General features: G+C 43.2%; 1 protein-coding gene across 1 annotated transcript in view; it reads left to right on the plus strand.

Annotated features, from left to right (window-relative positions):
- igfbp2a (insulin-like growth factor binding protein 2a) overlaps positions 1-16057 on the plus strand; it is a 39759-nt gene extending 23702 nt beyond the window's left edge. The window contains exons 2-4 of the mRNA XM_079495134.1: positions 223-407; positions 14720-14860; positions 15296-16057. Of these exons, the coding sequence (XP_079351260.1) occupies positions 223-407; positions 14720-14860; positions 15296-15454 (485 nt within the window). The 3' untranslated portion in view covers positions 15455-16057. The remainder of the gene's footprint in view (positions 1-222; positions 408-14719; positions 14861-15295) is intronic.
- Positions 16058-16857: the final 800 nt, after the last annotated feature.

Consider the following 16857-nt stretch of genomic DNA (forward strand, 5'->3'; position numbering starts at 1 on the left):
GAGCTAATGCTAATTATAGCCGGTCGTTACAATGGTGGTCTCCAGGCGGGGAAACAGGAAGTGAGCAAAAATCCTCCTGGCAAGGCGTAGCTACACTCTGCTGCCACCGAGCAGTGGCAGTTAGTTACTGGACAGAAATAGCAGGTAGATTGTCTATTTCCCCCAGAATAGGTTTGGAGTGTTCAAGTGGTTAACCCTCTCCTTCCTCCATGTACTGTCCAGGTGAGACTGCGGACCCTGTGGTGATGGAACAGGGTCTGACTGAGATCCCTGCCATACGGAAGCCCACTAAGGAGAGCCTGTGGCTGGGGGCCAAGGAGAGCGCTGTCCGTCAGCACCGCCAGGAGATGAAGACCAAGATGAAGAGCAACAAGGTGGAGGAGGCACGACCCACCAGGCCAAAGCAGGTAACGGTGTGCTCCACATTCCCTATTATTAGGGAATGATGAGTGACAGCTAGGCAGGCCATGGCAGCTGATGCCGCCGACAAAGAATCAAAGATTGATTGAATAGTTTATTAGACATAAATGTAAAAAGAGTTCAGTCAAAAAAGTCCTTGCGGTCTTGTTTCCATTTAGGCCCGCCGCCCTATGCAATCAATTCATAGACATGACATGGAGAATAACAAAACAAATCAATATCAACAAAAGAATCTATATAATTTCAGGAAAAATTAAAACTGTTTGTACAGAGCTGGATAAAAGGAAAGGGGGGGGGGGTGATCACCTGTTTAAGGGGGAAGGATAATTTCCTCTGTTTTGAGGGAGGGGGTCAGGGCATTCCACACCTGGGTGGCAGTGCTGTAGAAAGAGAATTGACCCATATTTGTTTTGAAAGTATTTATTTTATTGGCTGGTTGTAGGTTATAGTCAGGGAATATTATCAGAATAATGTCAAATCTGGGAATACATTTCTTACCAAGAATTTTCTTCACCAATGTGTTTGTATATGTAGGTGTCTACTAACATATCCCACATTGGTTTCTATTCAACCACCCTAGGGGAATTGTTGACAGCTGCTGAAAGTTGGGGTACATCAACAACCATTATAAGGCAAAATGTTCTAAATTTCATTATACTTTAAGTAGCATGTGACATGTGGGTTTTCATGATTCTGAACACATTCCAAGCATCAGTTTTGCACGAAAAACACTCCTTGGGCTAAAAACGGCCATAGCCGTCATCACAAATGCGATGAGGTCAGCACATTTAGGGACATTTGGGCAAGTGGCTATGGCCAAACTAGGGGGTCTATGGCCAAAATAGGGATCAAACTAGGGGGTTTTCATGATTCTGAACCAATTCCAAGCATTAGTTTTCCATAAAAACACTCCTTGGGCTAAATTCAGCCATAGCCATGCACTTGCCCAAATGTGCACAAATGTGCTGACCTCATCACATTTGTGATGACAGCTATGGCAGTTTTTAGCCCAAGGAGTGTTTTTTGTGCAAAACTAATGCTTGGAATGGGTTCGGAATCATGAAAACTCACGCATCCACCTGGGTGACGGCAGACTGCTGGGCGAGCGCTGGCTCTTTGGCATAGGGGGTCAGATCAACATATGGAATGTCAGAACAGGTCAGCTCCATATATAGAGATCTAAGGGTGGCAGCGGGGGCAGTGTCTTGAGTGTACAGGGTTTGATGATGTCAAAAGGGAGACATCAAAGATGAAAGGACGGGTGGGGATGGATTATGGAATGTCAGAACAGATCAGCTCCATATATGGAGATCTAAGGCTTTTTATGTTAACTGGCTTATTGTTAGACTATTTATATTTTGGAAATTAATGCAACAGACAGCAAGTGTTGTGTAACCTGACTCCGCCAGATGGGGCAGCAGAGAGTACACTGGGTTCCCCCCTCCTGCTCCCATCTGGGAACTCTCAGGCAGACTTGATGCCCGGCCACAAAACGGCCTGACCAATCAGCAGCAGCTATCCCGCCTCTAGCTGCTGGCGGAGTCAGGTTAAGTGCTGTGGGCCCCATCCCATTCTGCTGTGCAGTTCACGTGTGCCTATATCATACACATTAATGTAGACTTTGGTAATCAGTAGGTCACTGCCTGGATTGCCCCCTGGTGGTCAGCCCCCAGTATGCGTGTGCGTCCCTGAGCAAGACAGTTGACCCCTAACCGCTCCCCCCCTGAGCATTCAGCGCGACCAACCATCAGCTGGGTGAAGTTGAAACTGAATTTCCCCCGTGGGATTAGTAAAGGTTTACCTTTCATGTTTTGTTTGTCGTTTACATTCGGTGGTTGCGTGCAGACGGGTGTCCCGCACCAGAAATAGCAGGTCTACAAGCTCTACAACTAATTTGCGCTGTCAATGGGTTGTGAGTTTATAACATCGGCTGTTTTCTATGCACAACACACACACACACACACACACACACACACACACACACACACACACACACACACACACACACACACACACACACACACACACACACACACACACACACACACACACACACACACACACACCGCACGCAGCAACTGTGAGTCCAAGTCAGGCTTTGAGAGGCAGCACAGTGTCTGTTCTGGAAGTACTTAAGTTATTGAACAGCATCACATCCAAAAGAGAATACCAGTGCCATATTTAAGAAGGCCCAGTCTTGGTTATTTTCCCTTTTGAAAAGTTGGCCTTTTGACAAAACGTTTCGATGTCTTCTCAGTGTCTGTCTGGATGACCTCTTCTCACCAGTGGTGGAACATGTTTTACTTAAGTAAAAGTATCAATACTGCAATATAGAAATACTCCATTTATACAAAAGTATTGGCATCAAAATGTACTTAAATACCAAATGTAAAAGTATGCATTATGCAGAATGTCTCATTTCAAGTTTTAAAATGTCTAAATAGCTTTTCAAAATAGCAGATCTACAAGCTCACAGCTTGTAGATCAGCCATTTTCAAATGGTTTCAAATGATCTATGAATTAAAGTTGTCAAATAGTGGAGTAAAGTACAATATTTGCCTCTGAGATGTAGTGGAGTAGAAGTAAAAGTATTGGAAATCGGAAATACTCTACTAAGTAAAGTACAAGTGTCTCAACATTTTGGGCGGGAACCCCTTTTGGTGTTAGCATTATGTTAGGCTTTAGCTATTGAAAAATAGCAGATCTACAAGCTCATAGCGCGCCACCGAGTGGCGCGCTACGAGCTTTGTAGGTCTGCTATTTTTGAAAAATCTAAGAACGACTGACATAGAAACATAGCTTTTTCAGAAAACTGTCAGGATGTAGAAGACATTTTTAGAATCTGATCTCAGGTCAGAATGGGTTAAGTACAGCACAGAGCAGTACACCTAAGCAAATGTACTTCGTTACTTTCCACCACTGTGCCTCAGGCATACCTGGCCGCCATCGTCAGTGCTCTCTCTAATGTCGTGTTTAGACGTGCGCGGTTAGTCAGCGCGGTTACTGTAGAAAACCCCATGGTGTCGACCGTGGTTATGGAAGCCAAAGACATCACAAGGTTTCGTTTGATCCCTGCATTAGCCTCGTGACGTTGCGGATCGGCCCGAGCATATCGCGCCAGCTGGAGGAGGATGAAGCCGAATTATTATGCTAGCCTGTTCATGTTCAGCCGCGCCGGCGGTATCAGCCGCCATGGCCTGCCTTAGCTGTCACTCATCATGATGGAGGATAGCTTTGACCATTATGTTCAAAAACCCAAACCCGGCATCTTCAATCACTTCAAGGAGAGTTCCGCACTAGCTGTTTTTTTTTTTTACTGAATTCTGTTGATAATGTGTATATGAACTACTGTTATGGCGAAAACAAAATATATACTGTAGCATATATATATATATATATATATATATATATATATATATATGTATATATATATATGTATATATGTATATATATATATATATATATGACGCTGGTGGAGAAAGAAGAAACGGTAGGTGGGACCTAACCAAGCCCCCAGTAAGGCTATCCAACGTTGAAGATGCCACTACCCTACTGGTGAAATGTAGAATTGCAGCACTTAATGGAAGTGGACGGACGTTCATGACGTCACGTGAAAAGCCCGGACCTCAAAATTGAGGTCCGGAGGCTAGGCTAGGCTAAACTTCCGCTCGCTCGAGCCATGATTGAGTTATAATTATACTTCCGGAAGTCTTCCGGGTGCTTCAAAACGCCACTGAGCAACTTCCACTGAAATGAATAGCGGGGGGGGGGGGGGGGGGGGGCTAACGCTCCAGTTCGGTCTCTATCCTTCTTTATACTCTATGGACCTAACGGCTTCATGTTACAGTGTTCAGACTATGGGTTTTTATCTCCCATTGGCTTAGAGGCGCTATAGAGGCAGCCAATCATGAAAAAGTGTCCACTAGGTCCTCACTAGTCTCAACATCGCCAGTATAGCCAGGTTGCACCTGGCTAAAAATAGGTGATGCACTGAATATTCGGCCACCGAAATGATTCGGCCGAATAGTGGCAAAAAAATGCATATTCGGTATTCGGTACCGAATAGTCAAAGAACCGGGGTTACCTTTCGTAACTCACTAGTCTTAACATCGACAGTATAGCCAGGTTGCACCTGGTTAAAAAAGAAGAAGAAGAGATCTAGTGTTTGACCCGCATGGAGGGTAAATCCGCTAAATCGGTATGGAACGCTCGCCATGGATTTTATTATTATTATTATTATTATTATTTATACATTTTTCCAGTGACGAATGGATACGTGTCTACATCTTAAAGAACCACTTCACCACTTTTCAACCTACTTTTCATCATATAATAGGTCCTCACTAATAATCATGATAAAATGGCACAATTTTTGTGGGCAGTTCAGAAACCCGTCCACCAGTGACATCATCGTTAGGCAGATTCTTTTTTAAACAAAATTATTTTTACCAAAATGTTTAGATTTTTATTATTGTGAGAACGATGGCTTCCATTTTCGCATTGCAACTTTTCAGGACTAGAAAGCCTGCAGTTTCTATTAGCTTGGATTCCCCATCGATGTCACACTGGTGGACGGGTTTCTGAACTGCCCACAGCCCTCCTATGAGACACAGACTGAGTAGAAAAACATTGTGCCATTTTATCATGATTATTAGTGAGGACCTATTATATGAAAATAGGTTGAAAAGTGGTGAAGTGGTCCTTTAAGGTAAAAAAAACAGAAAAAAACGGCTAGTGCGGATATAGCAGATCTACAGGCTCACAATGTGTCTCATGCATTGTGAGCATGTAAATTAGCTATGCTTTGACAATACTTTATTTTATGTTTTCATCAGAGAAATGACTGCAAAGTAGAACACTTGCAACACTCCAGGTTAAATAAAAGTATTATTAAGGTTCCCGGCTCAACAATGCCATGAAAGTAAGGAAATAGCCAGTATACACAATGAATGTCCTTTTGACAGGACATTCATTGTGTGCTGGCTATTTCCTTACTTTTATCACCAGGATGGGGATAATTGTTTTAGCGCTCAGCACACCTAGTGACTGCACCTTTCAACAGAACATGATAAACATCTATGTACTGTAAGCACTCAAAACAAGTCGTATTATTATAATTGCTGTTTGTTAGTGAATGTTGAAAACCGGGAACATTTGAGATATGTTTTCGGGACCTGGGCCGGGGCTTGAAACGGGGAAGTAGTGGCTTTTAGGAGGCAGCTTACTGATATCAGTCTTGTTTTTGGCGGCACATTTTGATTTTAGTTTTAGTCAGTCTCTTGAATAGCTTTTATTTAGTTTTAGTCACATTTTAGTCACCTGGAATGTTTTAGTGTTTAGTCTAGTTTTAGTCGACTAAATATCATAAGATTTTAGTCGACTAAATCTACAGTTGATTTAGTCGACTAAAATGTATTTTGGCGGGCCTTGATGCCGTCGTAATGACTGATTTTACACTTGCTGAAAATAGCCGATCTACAAGCTCACAACGCGTCGCAGCGCGACGCGTTGTGAGCTTGTAGTGTAAAATGACTTATACTGGATCTCTTGTCCACTAGTCCCTTCCTAACATTTTAGTCTAGTTTTTATTTCTTGACGAAATTGTCGATATATTTAGTCTTAGTTTTAGTCACCATAGCTTAGTTTTCATTTAGTTTCTATTTAGTTTTCGTCAGTGAAAAAAGGTAGTTGACGAACATTTTTCGTCTTAGTTTTAGTCGACGAAAACAACACGACTGATATACGAGCACTGTCTTTGTTTCTCCAGAGTTGGATGAAGTCAAGATAAGAAGCTGAATTTATTTCCCCTGTCAAGTCGATTCGAAACACTCCAGCGTTCACCCCCATTCTAATTGTTCTGTGGTCATGTTCAGCACGGATTCGGTGTCAGTGGCAACTGGCAGGCTTGCACATTACACACAGTATCATGATGAATACCAAGGAATAAACAAACAAACACCAATTATTGTGTTCCAATTGGAATAAAAAAATGCAGATTTTGCTGAGCAAACATCAATTACAGTGTAATAGGTCATGTCAACACATTTATGATTTATTTATGATGTATGGTTATTTATTTCTCTTAAATCTTATAACAAGTGCCCTTACGTTTTTTGACAGTTAGAATTGGTGTGTTGCATTGTGAGGTCCAAAGGAGGAGGCACTATTACTTTTATGCTAATTGTGAGTTTACAGTTGTAATACCATTTTCTGCTTATTATGGTCGCATTGGCTATTTTCCTTTAGTTGTCTTACTAAACATACATCTTAATGGTGGATTTGTATGTTACATTTGAATGTGGCCGAACAGCTAGCAACACCACTATTGCTGTGAGGTTCTTTCAACAGGCCCTTGGCCTTGCTGACGAGCTCAAGTTGGGATGAGAAAGGAATGAGATACATTATCAATGACCAAGTCACGGGCCTCTGCAGCCTCACAGCTTTCGGGGTTAATATGAATATGTTGTACTTACCTGTCCAAATAGTGGCTCACCTTGCATGTTATATAATCATGTCCTCACTCCACCTGCAGGTTGTTTTCAGGGCTGATGACACAAATAGAGAAGCTAGGTTCAGTTACTGGCAATAGAGAGTATGCGCATGCTTAAAGTGAATGGCACATCGAGTGGCAAAGCAACAGGCAAAGTGAGTTTAACATTGTTTAATGTTGTTTAATGCAATCAGATATGACTTTTCTGTGTGGATGAATGGGCTGTCAAGGCCAGAAAGTAGTTTTTTGCCACTCAGTAGGTGTTCCTGCATAACTTCCTGGTTTGATGATGATGTCACGCGCATACCCTCTATATAGAGTATATCTGTGTTTACATTCATTTGGTGTATGATATTTAAAACAAAAAAACATAATAAAATCTTTGACAAATACACTTTGTAGACCTCAGTTAACACCATGGAGGCCCAGGGCGGAGATCTCAGTCAAGTTCAAGTTCATGGTCAAGTGCCCAAGGCGGAGATTGATAAATAGGACGGAGATTAATTATATCAAAACCGATCGCATCGCTCCACAGCCTAGGAGCGCTTGTTGCCCAATCCTCAATGACGCGCAAGAGTGACACGTCATCGAAAATGTTCCCTGCCTGTTTAGCTGACGAAAACGAAAATCTTAAAACGTTCATAACTCCCGATCTAAATCATCCCGTCTAATTCTAGTCGAAAAAAGATCCTGTGTTTGACGGCCTTCCGCGGTCCAGTCGCTAGTCGCGATAGATTTATTCTTACCTCCCGTTGTTGTCGATCAACTCTAGAGTGGTGTGGCTATTGTTAGCTGCTACACAGACATTCACAACAACTTCCGGTGCGCCGGTAAAAGTGGTCTGGGTGCTATAAATTATGGGCACATTTTAGTAATGGATTAAATAGGTCCGGGCAAGCAAGGTGTTAACATCATTGTGTACTGTTGTCTATTGCAAAAAACATAGTGAATTAATTAGGAAATTACACTGTGACTGCTTAGCTATAGGGAAAGAGTGTTTAGTGGAAAAAGTAATTGTTTCCACTGGATTCGAAAATGCTATGAGTCTGGTGTCCACAAACATATGGTAAAACCCGTCCATTTAACCTTTCAGGTGTGTTTGTTTTCTCCAAGGAATCCTACAATTAAACCGCAAATAAAACGAATAAAATAGGGAAAACTCCACACCTCTGCCCCCTGCTCTCTCTCTCTCTCTCTCTCTCTTTCTCTCTCTCTCTCTCTGTCTCTCTCTCTCATTTTCCAGAACACAGTAATCTGGGTAAGAAATTGCCATCTACTTTAAACAGCATTTCTTAAACAGCGTTTACCTTAACCTCAATAAGGTCAGACTCAGAGTAAGCAGAATCGAATTATGCCTAAACCTAACCTTAACCCTAACCTCACAAAAACTATGCCTAAACCTAACCTTAACCCTAATCTCACAAAAACTATGCCTAAACCTAACCTTAACCCTAATCTCACAAAAACTATGCCTAAACCTAACCTTAACCCTAACCTCACAAAAACTATGCCTAAACCTAACCTTAACCCTAACCTCACAAAAACTATGCCTAAACCTAACCTTAACCCTAACCTCACAAAAACCATGCCTAAACCTAACCTTAACCCTAACGTACTTTATCGGCCAAAGAAAGTAGTCCGAGGTTGCTGGATAAGGAGCTGGGCAGACTCCTCTGTGAGGAAGGCTGGATAAGGAGCTGGGCAGACTCATCTGTGAGGAAGGCTGGATAAGGAGCTGGGCAGACTCATCAGTGAGGAAGGCTGGATAAGGAGCTGGGCAGACTCCTCTGTGAGGAAGGCTTGGATAAGGAGCTGGGCAGACTCCTCGGTGAGGAAGGCTGGATAAGGAGCTGGGCAGACTCCTCTGTGAGGAAGGCTGGATAAGGAGCTGGGCAGACTCCTCGGTGAGGAAGGCTTGGATAAGGAGCTGGGCAGACTCCTCGGTGAGGAAGGCTGGATAAGGAGCTGGGCAGACTCCTCTGTGAGGAAGGCTGGATAAGGAGCTGGGCAGACTCCTCTGTGAGGAAGGCTGGATAAGGAGCTGGGCAGACTCCTGTGAGGAAGGCTGGATAAGGAGCTGGGCAGACTCCTCTGTGAGGAAGGCTTGGATAAGGAGCTGGGCAGACTCCTCGGTGAGGAAGGCTGGATAAGGAGCTGGGCAGACTCCTCGGTGAGGAAGGCTGGATAAGGAGCTGGGCAGACTCCTCGGTGAGGAAGGCTGGATAAGGAGCGGGGCAGACTCCTCGGTGAGGAAGGCTGGATAAGGAGCTGGGCAGACTCCTCTGTGAGGAAGGCTGGATAAGGAGCTGGGCAGACTCCTCAGTGAGGAAGGCTGGATAAGGAGCTGGGCAGACTCATCGGTGAGGAAGGCTGGATAAGGAGCTGGGCAGACTCCTCTGTGAGGAAGGCTGGATAAGGAGCTGGGCCGACTCCTCGGTGAGGAAGGCTTGGATAAGGAGCTGGGCCGACTCCTCTGTGCGGAAGGCTGGATAAGGAGCTGGGCAGACTCCTCGGTGAGGAAGGCTGGATAAGGAGCTGGGCAGACTCATCGGTGAGGAAAGCTTGGATAAGGAGCTGGGCAGACTCCTCGGTGAGGAAGGCTCTGATCCTCTGTCCGGATGTTGTAGTTTGATCCTCTTGGATGTTGACAGCTTAATGGTCAGATTAATGCACTCCATATAACATAGTGACATTTATGTCAAGGGAGACGGGGGTCAGTAGCCAAATGTGTCAATAAAGACAAAGATGATTTGATAATGACGTTATAAGTTATAAATCATATGTTGGGCTGTCAACGGCGTGACTTCCAACAGGCATTTGGCAGGTTCAAACAGTGAGGTAAAACTGAGGTCATTGGCACCAGTTATTATTCATTACTGGCAAGAGACATGCTTCATTTAGCCATTGCTGAAAGGATTGTGTGCGTGTGCGTGCGTGCACGTGTGTGTCTGAGTGCGTGTATGTCTGTGTGCATGTGTGCATGTGTGTGTGTACGTGTGTGTGTGTGTGTGTGTCTGAGTGAGTGTATGTCTGTGTGCATGTGTGCATGTGTGCATGTGTGTGCGTGTGTGTGTGTGCGCGCGTGTGTGTGTGTGTGTGTGTGTGTGTGTGTGTGTGTGTGTGTGTGTGTGTGTGTGTGTATTAAAGTCCTCAAGCCAGGAGTGCATCAGCACTTAGTGAAAACGTGTGCTCTTTGGACAATCAGCATATTTTCATAGATGTGCATGAATTTCCACATAAAACACAGATGTGGACGCACTCACAGGCACATGCTCTCTATCTCTCTCTCACACACACACACACACACACACACACACACACACGCACACGCACACGCACACGCACACACACACACTTCGAAGTCTGAGAGGCCCTCTTGTGGCGTGTATAGCACATTTTGATCAGCCTGCCATATGCTTGCTGCTATGGAACTCTTAAAGGCAGACGCACCAACTCTTATAGTTAATGCAATCCATTGAAGGCAATTTCATTTCAATGGAACCACGTACGTTGTTTTTATTCAATTCACCCAAGAATGCCACAATCTCAATTTGTATCAAATTTCAAATGATTCTGGTGTTTTACATTTTGTAAATTTTTAGGATAGTTGTTTGGACATTTTCAGTAGGGGAAAGTAACTAGTACATTTACTTAAGTATTGTACTTAAAGGGGCATTCCACTCATTTTCAACATTTTACTATGTCATTAATATACCTTAGAGCTGTTGTGTGGAAATAATAAAAAAGTCCCCCCATTCTGTGTTTCCTAGAACTAGAGGTCTGGAAAAAAATCATTAACATGGTGAAACACATCTTGATGATGTCATCAAGATGCGTTTCACCATGTTAATGATTTATTTCATACTTACAGTTCTAGGAAACACAGAATGGGGGGACTTTTGTATTATGTCCACACAACAGCTCTAAGGTATATTAATGACATAGTAAAATGTTGAAAATGGGTGGTTTTCCCCTTTAAATACAATTTTGAGGTATTTGTACTTTACTTGAGTATGTCAAATTTTCAGTATTTTTACTTTACATTTCAGAGGCAAACAATGTACTTTTACTTCACTGGAATTATTTCCAAGCTACAGTAAGTGGTTAATGTATGTGTTGTGATAATAATACAAAGTAACTAGTAACTAGTTTTCAAATAAATGTAGTGGAGTAAAGGTACAGTAAGTAAATGTACTTAATTACTTTCCACCACTGCACACAAATGCTGCTGTTCATGCACATGGTAAATAACTCTAAAGCGGGATATGCAAAAGTAGACAAATTCCTATTACTTGGGCCAATACAGGGTGACTTCTGGAAAAGAACAGATGTGGCCAATAATCCACAGGAAACACACTTAAGACCTTTTGAATGCAGATGCAACAAAGAGGACCACGGGCGAATAAAAATGAAGGATTAGCACAGTTCCTGCAGTGGTTTCATAGAAGATACAATGTCACAGTGCAGTCCAGATGGTGACCAAATGCACCAGAATTGCTTCATTCTTTAAAGCCCCCTGGTTATGCACACATGTGTTTTCAGTTATTTTGCTGATTAGATCTCTTCTCAGGTTGAATTTGGGCGCAAATTCGGGGTAAATTGGCTGAGCTTGTCAAAGTGCGTCTATCCAAAAGAATCGTAATCTTAAATTGGCCTGACCCCTAACAGGTGCAACAAAACTGACATGGAGGAGTTGGAGTCGAGACGTCAGTGGAGCATGGTCTGTACTCTGTACACACTGTACTCTGTACACAGCCAAACAGTCCTTAGAAGAGGTGTAATCAGCCAAAATAAGCTAAAACAGCTGTGTGGGTGACCAAGGACTTAATTATGCAAGGCAGGGTGGGTTGTTTATACAGTCAATGGCTGTGTGCCATTGCAGTTCCGTGTCCCTTGAATTATCAGTGGACGTGACTGGGGTCAGCAGCATCCACTGACCACAGTGTTGGTCACACCCCATGTGAACAGTGCGTGTTAAGTGGGTCCAGTCAGTGGGAATGTGAAGATCAATGGACGCTGGCGGTCTGCCGCCAACTGCCTGGTCATCTTTGACTACAGGCTGCACACTTAAATGCCTGTTTCCGTTTGGTGGTCTTGGGCACTTAAATGAAGTGCCATGTTTTTATTTTCTAGATAGTCAGTGTGCCATATCAAAGACACCACATCAAACATTCCAATATATTTTGATTGTCCACGAATATAACGTTTTTCCTTCTTAAATATTTCCTCACATTGTCATAATGATCATTAAACTCAGAGCAACAATTTGCAACTCTAGAGTTGCAAATTGCGGCTAAGCAATAACCCAGGCCATCTATCTCCCAGACTCCATCCCCTGTAAGAGTTCAGAGTTTTTAATGAATGTAGAATGTGCTGGATGTCATTTACATACAAATATGAGGGACTTATTTGACTACATTTTAACAGCTTATTTTAAACCAAAAATACTCTCTCACGCACTTATGCCAGTGTGCCATTGACCCTCCTTTGTGCCAATGTTGGTGCCTAAGGTTGCCTCCCCCTGGTGCCTAAGGTTGCCTACCCCTGCTCTATGAGATTATAACCACTGGTGCTTAAGGTTGCCTACCCCTGGTCTATGAGATTATAACCACTGGTGCCTAAGGTTGCCTACCCCTGGTCTATGAGATTATAACCACTGGTGCCTAAGGTTGCCTACCCCTGGTCTACACTGGTGCCTAAGGTTGCCTACCCCTGGTCTACACTGGTGCCTAAGGTTGCCTACCCCTGGTCTACACTGGTGCCTAAGGTTGCCTACCCCTGGTCTACACTGGTGCCTAAGGTTGCCTACCCCTGGTCTACACTGGTGCCTAAGGTTGCCTACCCCTGGTCTACACTGGTGCCTAAGGTTGCCTACCCCTGGTCTACACTGGTGCCTAAGGTTGCCTACCCCTGGTCTACACTGGTGCCTAAGGTTGCCTACCCCTGGTCTACACTGGTGCCTAAGGTTGCCTACCCCTGGTCTACACTGGTGCCTAAGGTTGCCTACCCCTGCTCTATGAGATTATAACCACTGAAAAATGAATGGAAAAGGAAACTGATGGTCATCCATGAATTAGTGTTTATTTGACATTATGAGGGTGAACAGAGGTACATAAAATGTGTATGACAAACAAAGGGAAAGGACTGGTGGGGGCCAAAATCTAAGAAATGAAGAAAAACACAAACCCACAGGAAAGAAACACTTCTCTAAACAAAATAACGAACAAAGACAGTCAAATACAACTACAGTGAAATCCTACTATAAATGCACCACGTGTGTGTGTGTGTGTGTGTGTGTGTGTGTGTGTGTGTGTGTGTGTGTGTGTGTGTGTGTGTGTGTGTGTGTGTGTGTGTGTGTGTGTGTGTGTGTGTACGTACGTCTACCCAGCCTCTGCCTCAGCCAATTGATTGCCATGGCAACCGCACACCTGCCATTTGATTACTTAACCAGTCCACTTTTCACTGTCAAGCTTGCAGTGCACTCTTCAGACACAGGCAGGCAGACAGATACAGAGATCTCCATATGGGACACAGACAGACGGCTAAAATGGGTGCTATGACAACGGGTATTGCATACTAGGTTCCCAACTTGGCCAGTGGCCCACGGGCACAGGTCTAGTGCCTTACAAAGACAGAAATGGGGTCACACAAAAAACTAGCTGTCTCTCAGAGAACTAAGGGGAAATTCGCAGCTGCGTGAAGTGCTTTTTATTGGAGGTGGCTGGAGGTGATTGGAGGACTGATGAGTGGTGAAGACTGAGGAGGAATTTTATGGGTGGTGGAATGAGCGATGGGCTGGACCTGAGTTGAGGAGAGACATAAAAGATAGAGGGGGAAAGCACAGCAACCCAAGTGCATGCATAAAACTAAAGCATATACGCGTAACATTTGATTTAGCTACTTGTTTGCACATTGTGTTGCAAACCGAATATAGCTGATCTACAAGCTGACAACATGTCGCATCACGTTGTGTTGCGAGCTTGTAGATCAGCTATTTACGGAACGTGCACGACACTGCCTTGCAACTTACCTGGCACCTGCAGCACACATATGTCTTTATATCATTTGTTGTGATGGTGAGGTCATACAATAGATTCAAGATCCAAGAGATTTATCACACACTGTGGAAATACTTAGGCTGGGGGGGTGCACCATAATGCTGAAAATTTAAAACAGTACAATGCAAAACATATCTAAAATAAGGTTAAAAACTGTTTGTTGAAAATAAAAAGTTGAAAATATAAATCGGTGTAACTTGACAATTCAAATAATAAAAAGTAAATAAAAAGAACTCAACACATGAGTTAATATTATTAATGGACAGATGGAAAACCAGATGGAAAGACAGCTATAGGTCCAGAATCAACCAACCAGGTCAGTGCGGTGTGGGTCATCCCAATGACCCCTAATTATAAGCAAAAGACACTGCCAGAAAATCAGTGCAACAGAAACTAATTAAAAAGGAATGATGACACCAGCCATGATGTTTTGTTTGGGCTTTTTAACTAATTACATTGTTTTGTAATTAACCTCTGTATTATGCTGAACTATCTGACTTTTAGTACTTAGTACTTTGACTTTTGTAACTAACTCACTAACTTTGTGTAGACTTGACAAGTATCAGTCTGTTTGTCTGTAAAATTGCATGTCTGTGTGCGTTTGTATAAATGTGTTGCGCAGCCTGCCTTGGAAGATCAGATCATCGACTGTGTCAGCGGAAGCTAATTGGGAAGTGAATGAAGAAGAATATGATACACATTATATCATTACTTGACTGACTGCTGTTGTCATTGTTGTGGTGTTTTTCAGACTCAGTGCCAGCAGGAGCTGGACCAGGTCCTGGAACGGATATCTAAGATGCCCTTCAGGGATAACAGAGGCCCCCTTGAGGACCTCTATGCCCTGCACATCCCCAACTGTGACAAGAGAGGGCAGTATAACCTCAAACAGGTGACTATCTGGGAATTCGGTGGTGAATGATGAGATTGTGGGAGAATTTGTTGGGGAAAATGTGGTGCCATGTTTTGTATATGTTGAGTATAATGAGTATATTTTGTGGGAGACTTTATGACAGTGCTGGATAAGACAAGTTAAATCAAACTCTTTGTCGCACATTTTATACAGAATGCATACCGGTATTATAATTTATGTATACCAGAATTGGCCAAAATAACGTAAGTAGAGCCTTGAAATACCATTGTAAGCATGTATCATGTACTGTACACAGTGCAGTATTTAATTTTTTCTGAATAAAATAAATAATTGTAAACAACATTTTAAGAAGCGTGCATGTCTGATGGACAGATGGGGGGGAGTGACTGGAAATATGAGCAGAGTTCTGAAGACTTCCAAATTTACAGTGAACTCACCTTGTGTTTCCACTAGTGCAAGATGTCTCTCCATGGCCAGCGGGGCGAGTGCTGGTGCGTTAACCCTCACACTGGCCGGCCTCTACCATCGGCTCCCACCGTGAGGGGGGACCCCAACTGCAGCCAATACCTTGGAGGGTCGGAACTGGAACTCCCTGCCATGCCCCAAATATAGTACGACCCACCTCGGGGGCTCCCGAGGAAGAGAGAAGGGAGGGAGGGAAAGATATAAATAAACAACAAAAAAAAGTATTTGAAACATTTGAGTAAGCTATACATTATCTCTGTTTGTATGTGACTGTATAGGTCGTCTGAGGACAGTTCTCTGTGCTATTTACGATTTAACCACCACAAACGTGCCAGATGCCTGCATTCTTTAAACTGAACGTCAACTGAATGGTCCTTATAGGGGCCGAAAGGAGGTGAAGATGGCATTGATTTCCAATCGAGCCCTTTCCCGTAGGTACTGTATAGTCGTCGCTAGAGGTCGACTCGTCCGCGACAGGACACCGCTTTATCCCCACCGTGAACCGCATGAACTGCTCAGACCTGCCCCGTCATCACTGTTTTGTACTGTATGTGTCTTTAAAAAAATGCCAAGCCTTCAGAATATTTAGTGTTTAGTGTTTCCGCTTGCACACTGTCGTTCCACTTCATGCTTTTTACGGGCATTGGACCCTTCATGTTAATACACAGTATTAATATAGTTTTATTAAAACCAATGCCGTGTTTTGAATGTGATAGAATAGGTAATGCTATTAAAAAGATGAGAAATAAACATTTGTGCTTGCGGGTTTTGGCTTGTGTACTTGGCTTTTGTAGAACTACCATCATTATCTACAAATGCATGTCATTAGAATGGGTGACTGTCTGCCACGGAATGTTTGGGCAGTGGGTCTCCCTGGTTACCGGGGAAATTGCCGCCCAACAAAAGACTGTAACACTTACAGTGCTGTCACTTGCAATGTGAAGGAAATGCCTCACTTCTGCATGACAAATAGGGGATTCAAATGATAAAAGATCTGTGTGGAAGAGATCATACAGTTAAAGTCCTTCACAGAAGAGACCACTCTTCTCTTAAAGGAGTATTCCATGCTAGAAGGCTTTCTTACTTTTATTTGTAGTTGTTACGTCCCCAACAAAGAGGTCCAGGTGTTATTTTGTGCAAAAGTTCATTATTGGCTATTTCCCCTACCATAAGCCCTCAATGGCGGTTGGGGTTTTGTGCTAATTCGCTTATTTCCATCGAAATAAGTAGTAAAGTGTGCCGCTCGGGATACTATTTACATTATGAAGAGAGGATATATACAACAAATTGATTTTTGAGCGATGGAAATAAGCGAATTAGCATAACACCCCATAGCCCCATTCAATTCAATGCAATTCAATGAAATTCATTGAGGGCTTATGATAGAGGAAATAGCCAATAATGCACTTTTGCACAATATAACACCTGGACCTCTTTGTTGGGGACGTAACAACTACAAATTAAGGTAAGAAAGCCTTCTAGTATGGAATTCTCCTTTAACCCATTGATACCCGAGGCCGATTCTAAAAACGCCTTCTAAAACTTAACCT

Source organism: Electrona antarctica (assembly GCF_951216825.1).
Source record: "Electrona antarctica genome assembly, chromosome: 24".
In the NCBI taxonomy this organism is placed as follows: domain Eukaryota; kingdom Metazoa; phylum Chordata; class Actinopteri; order Myctophiformes; family Myctophidae; genus Electrona; species Electrona antarctica.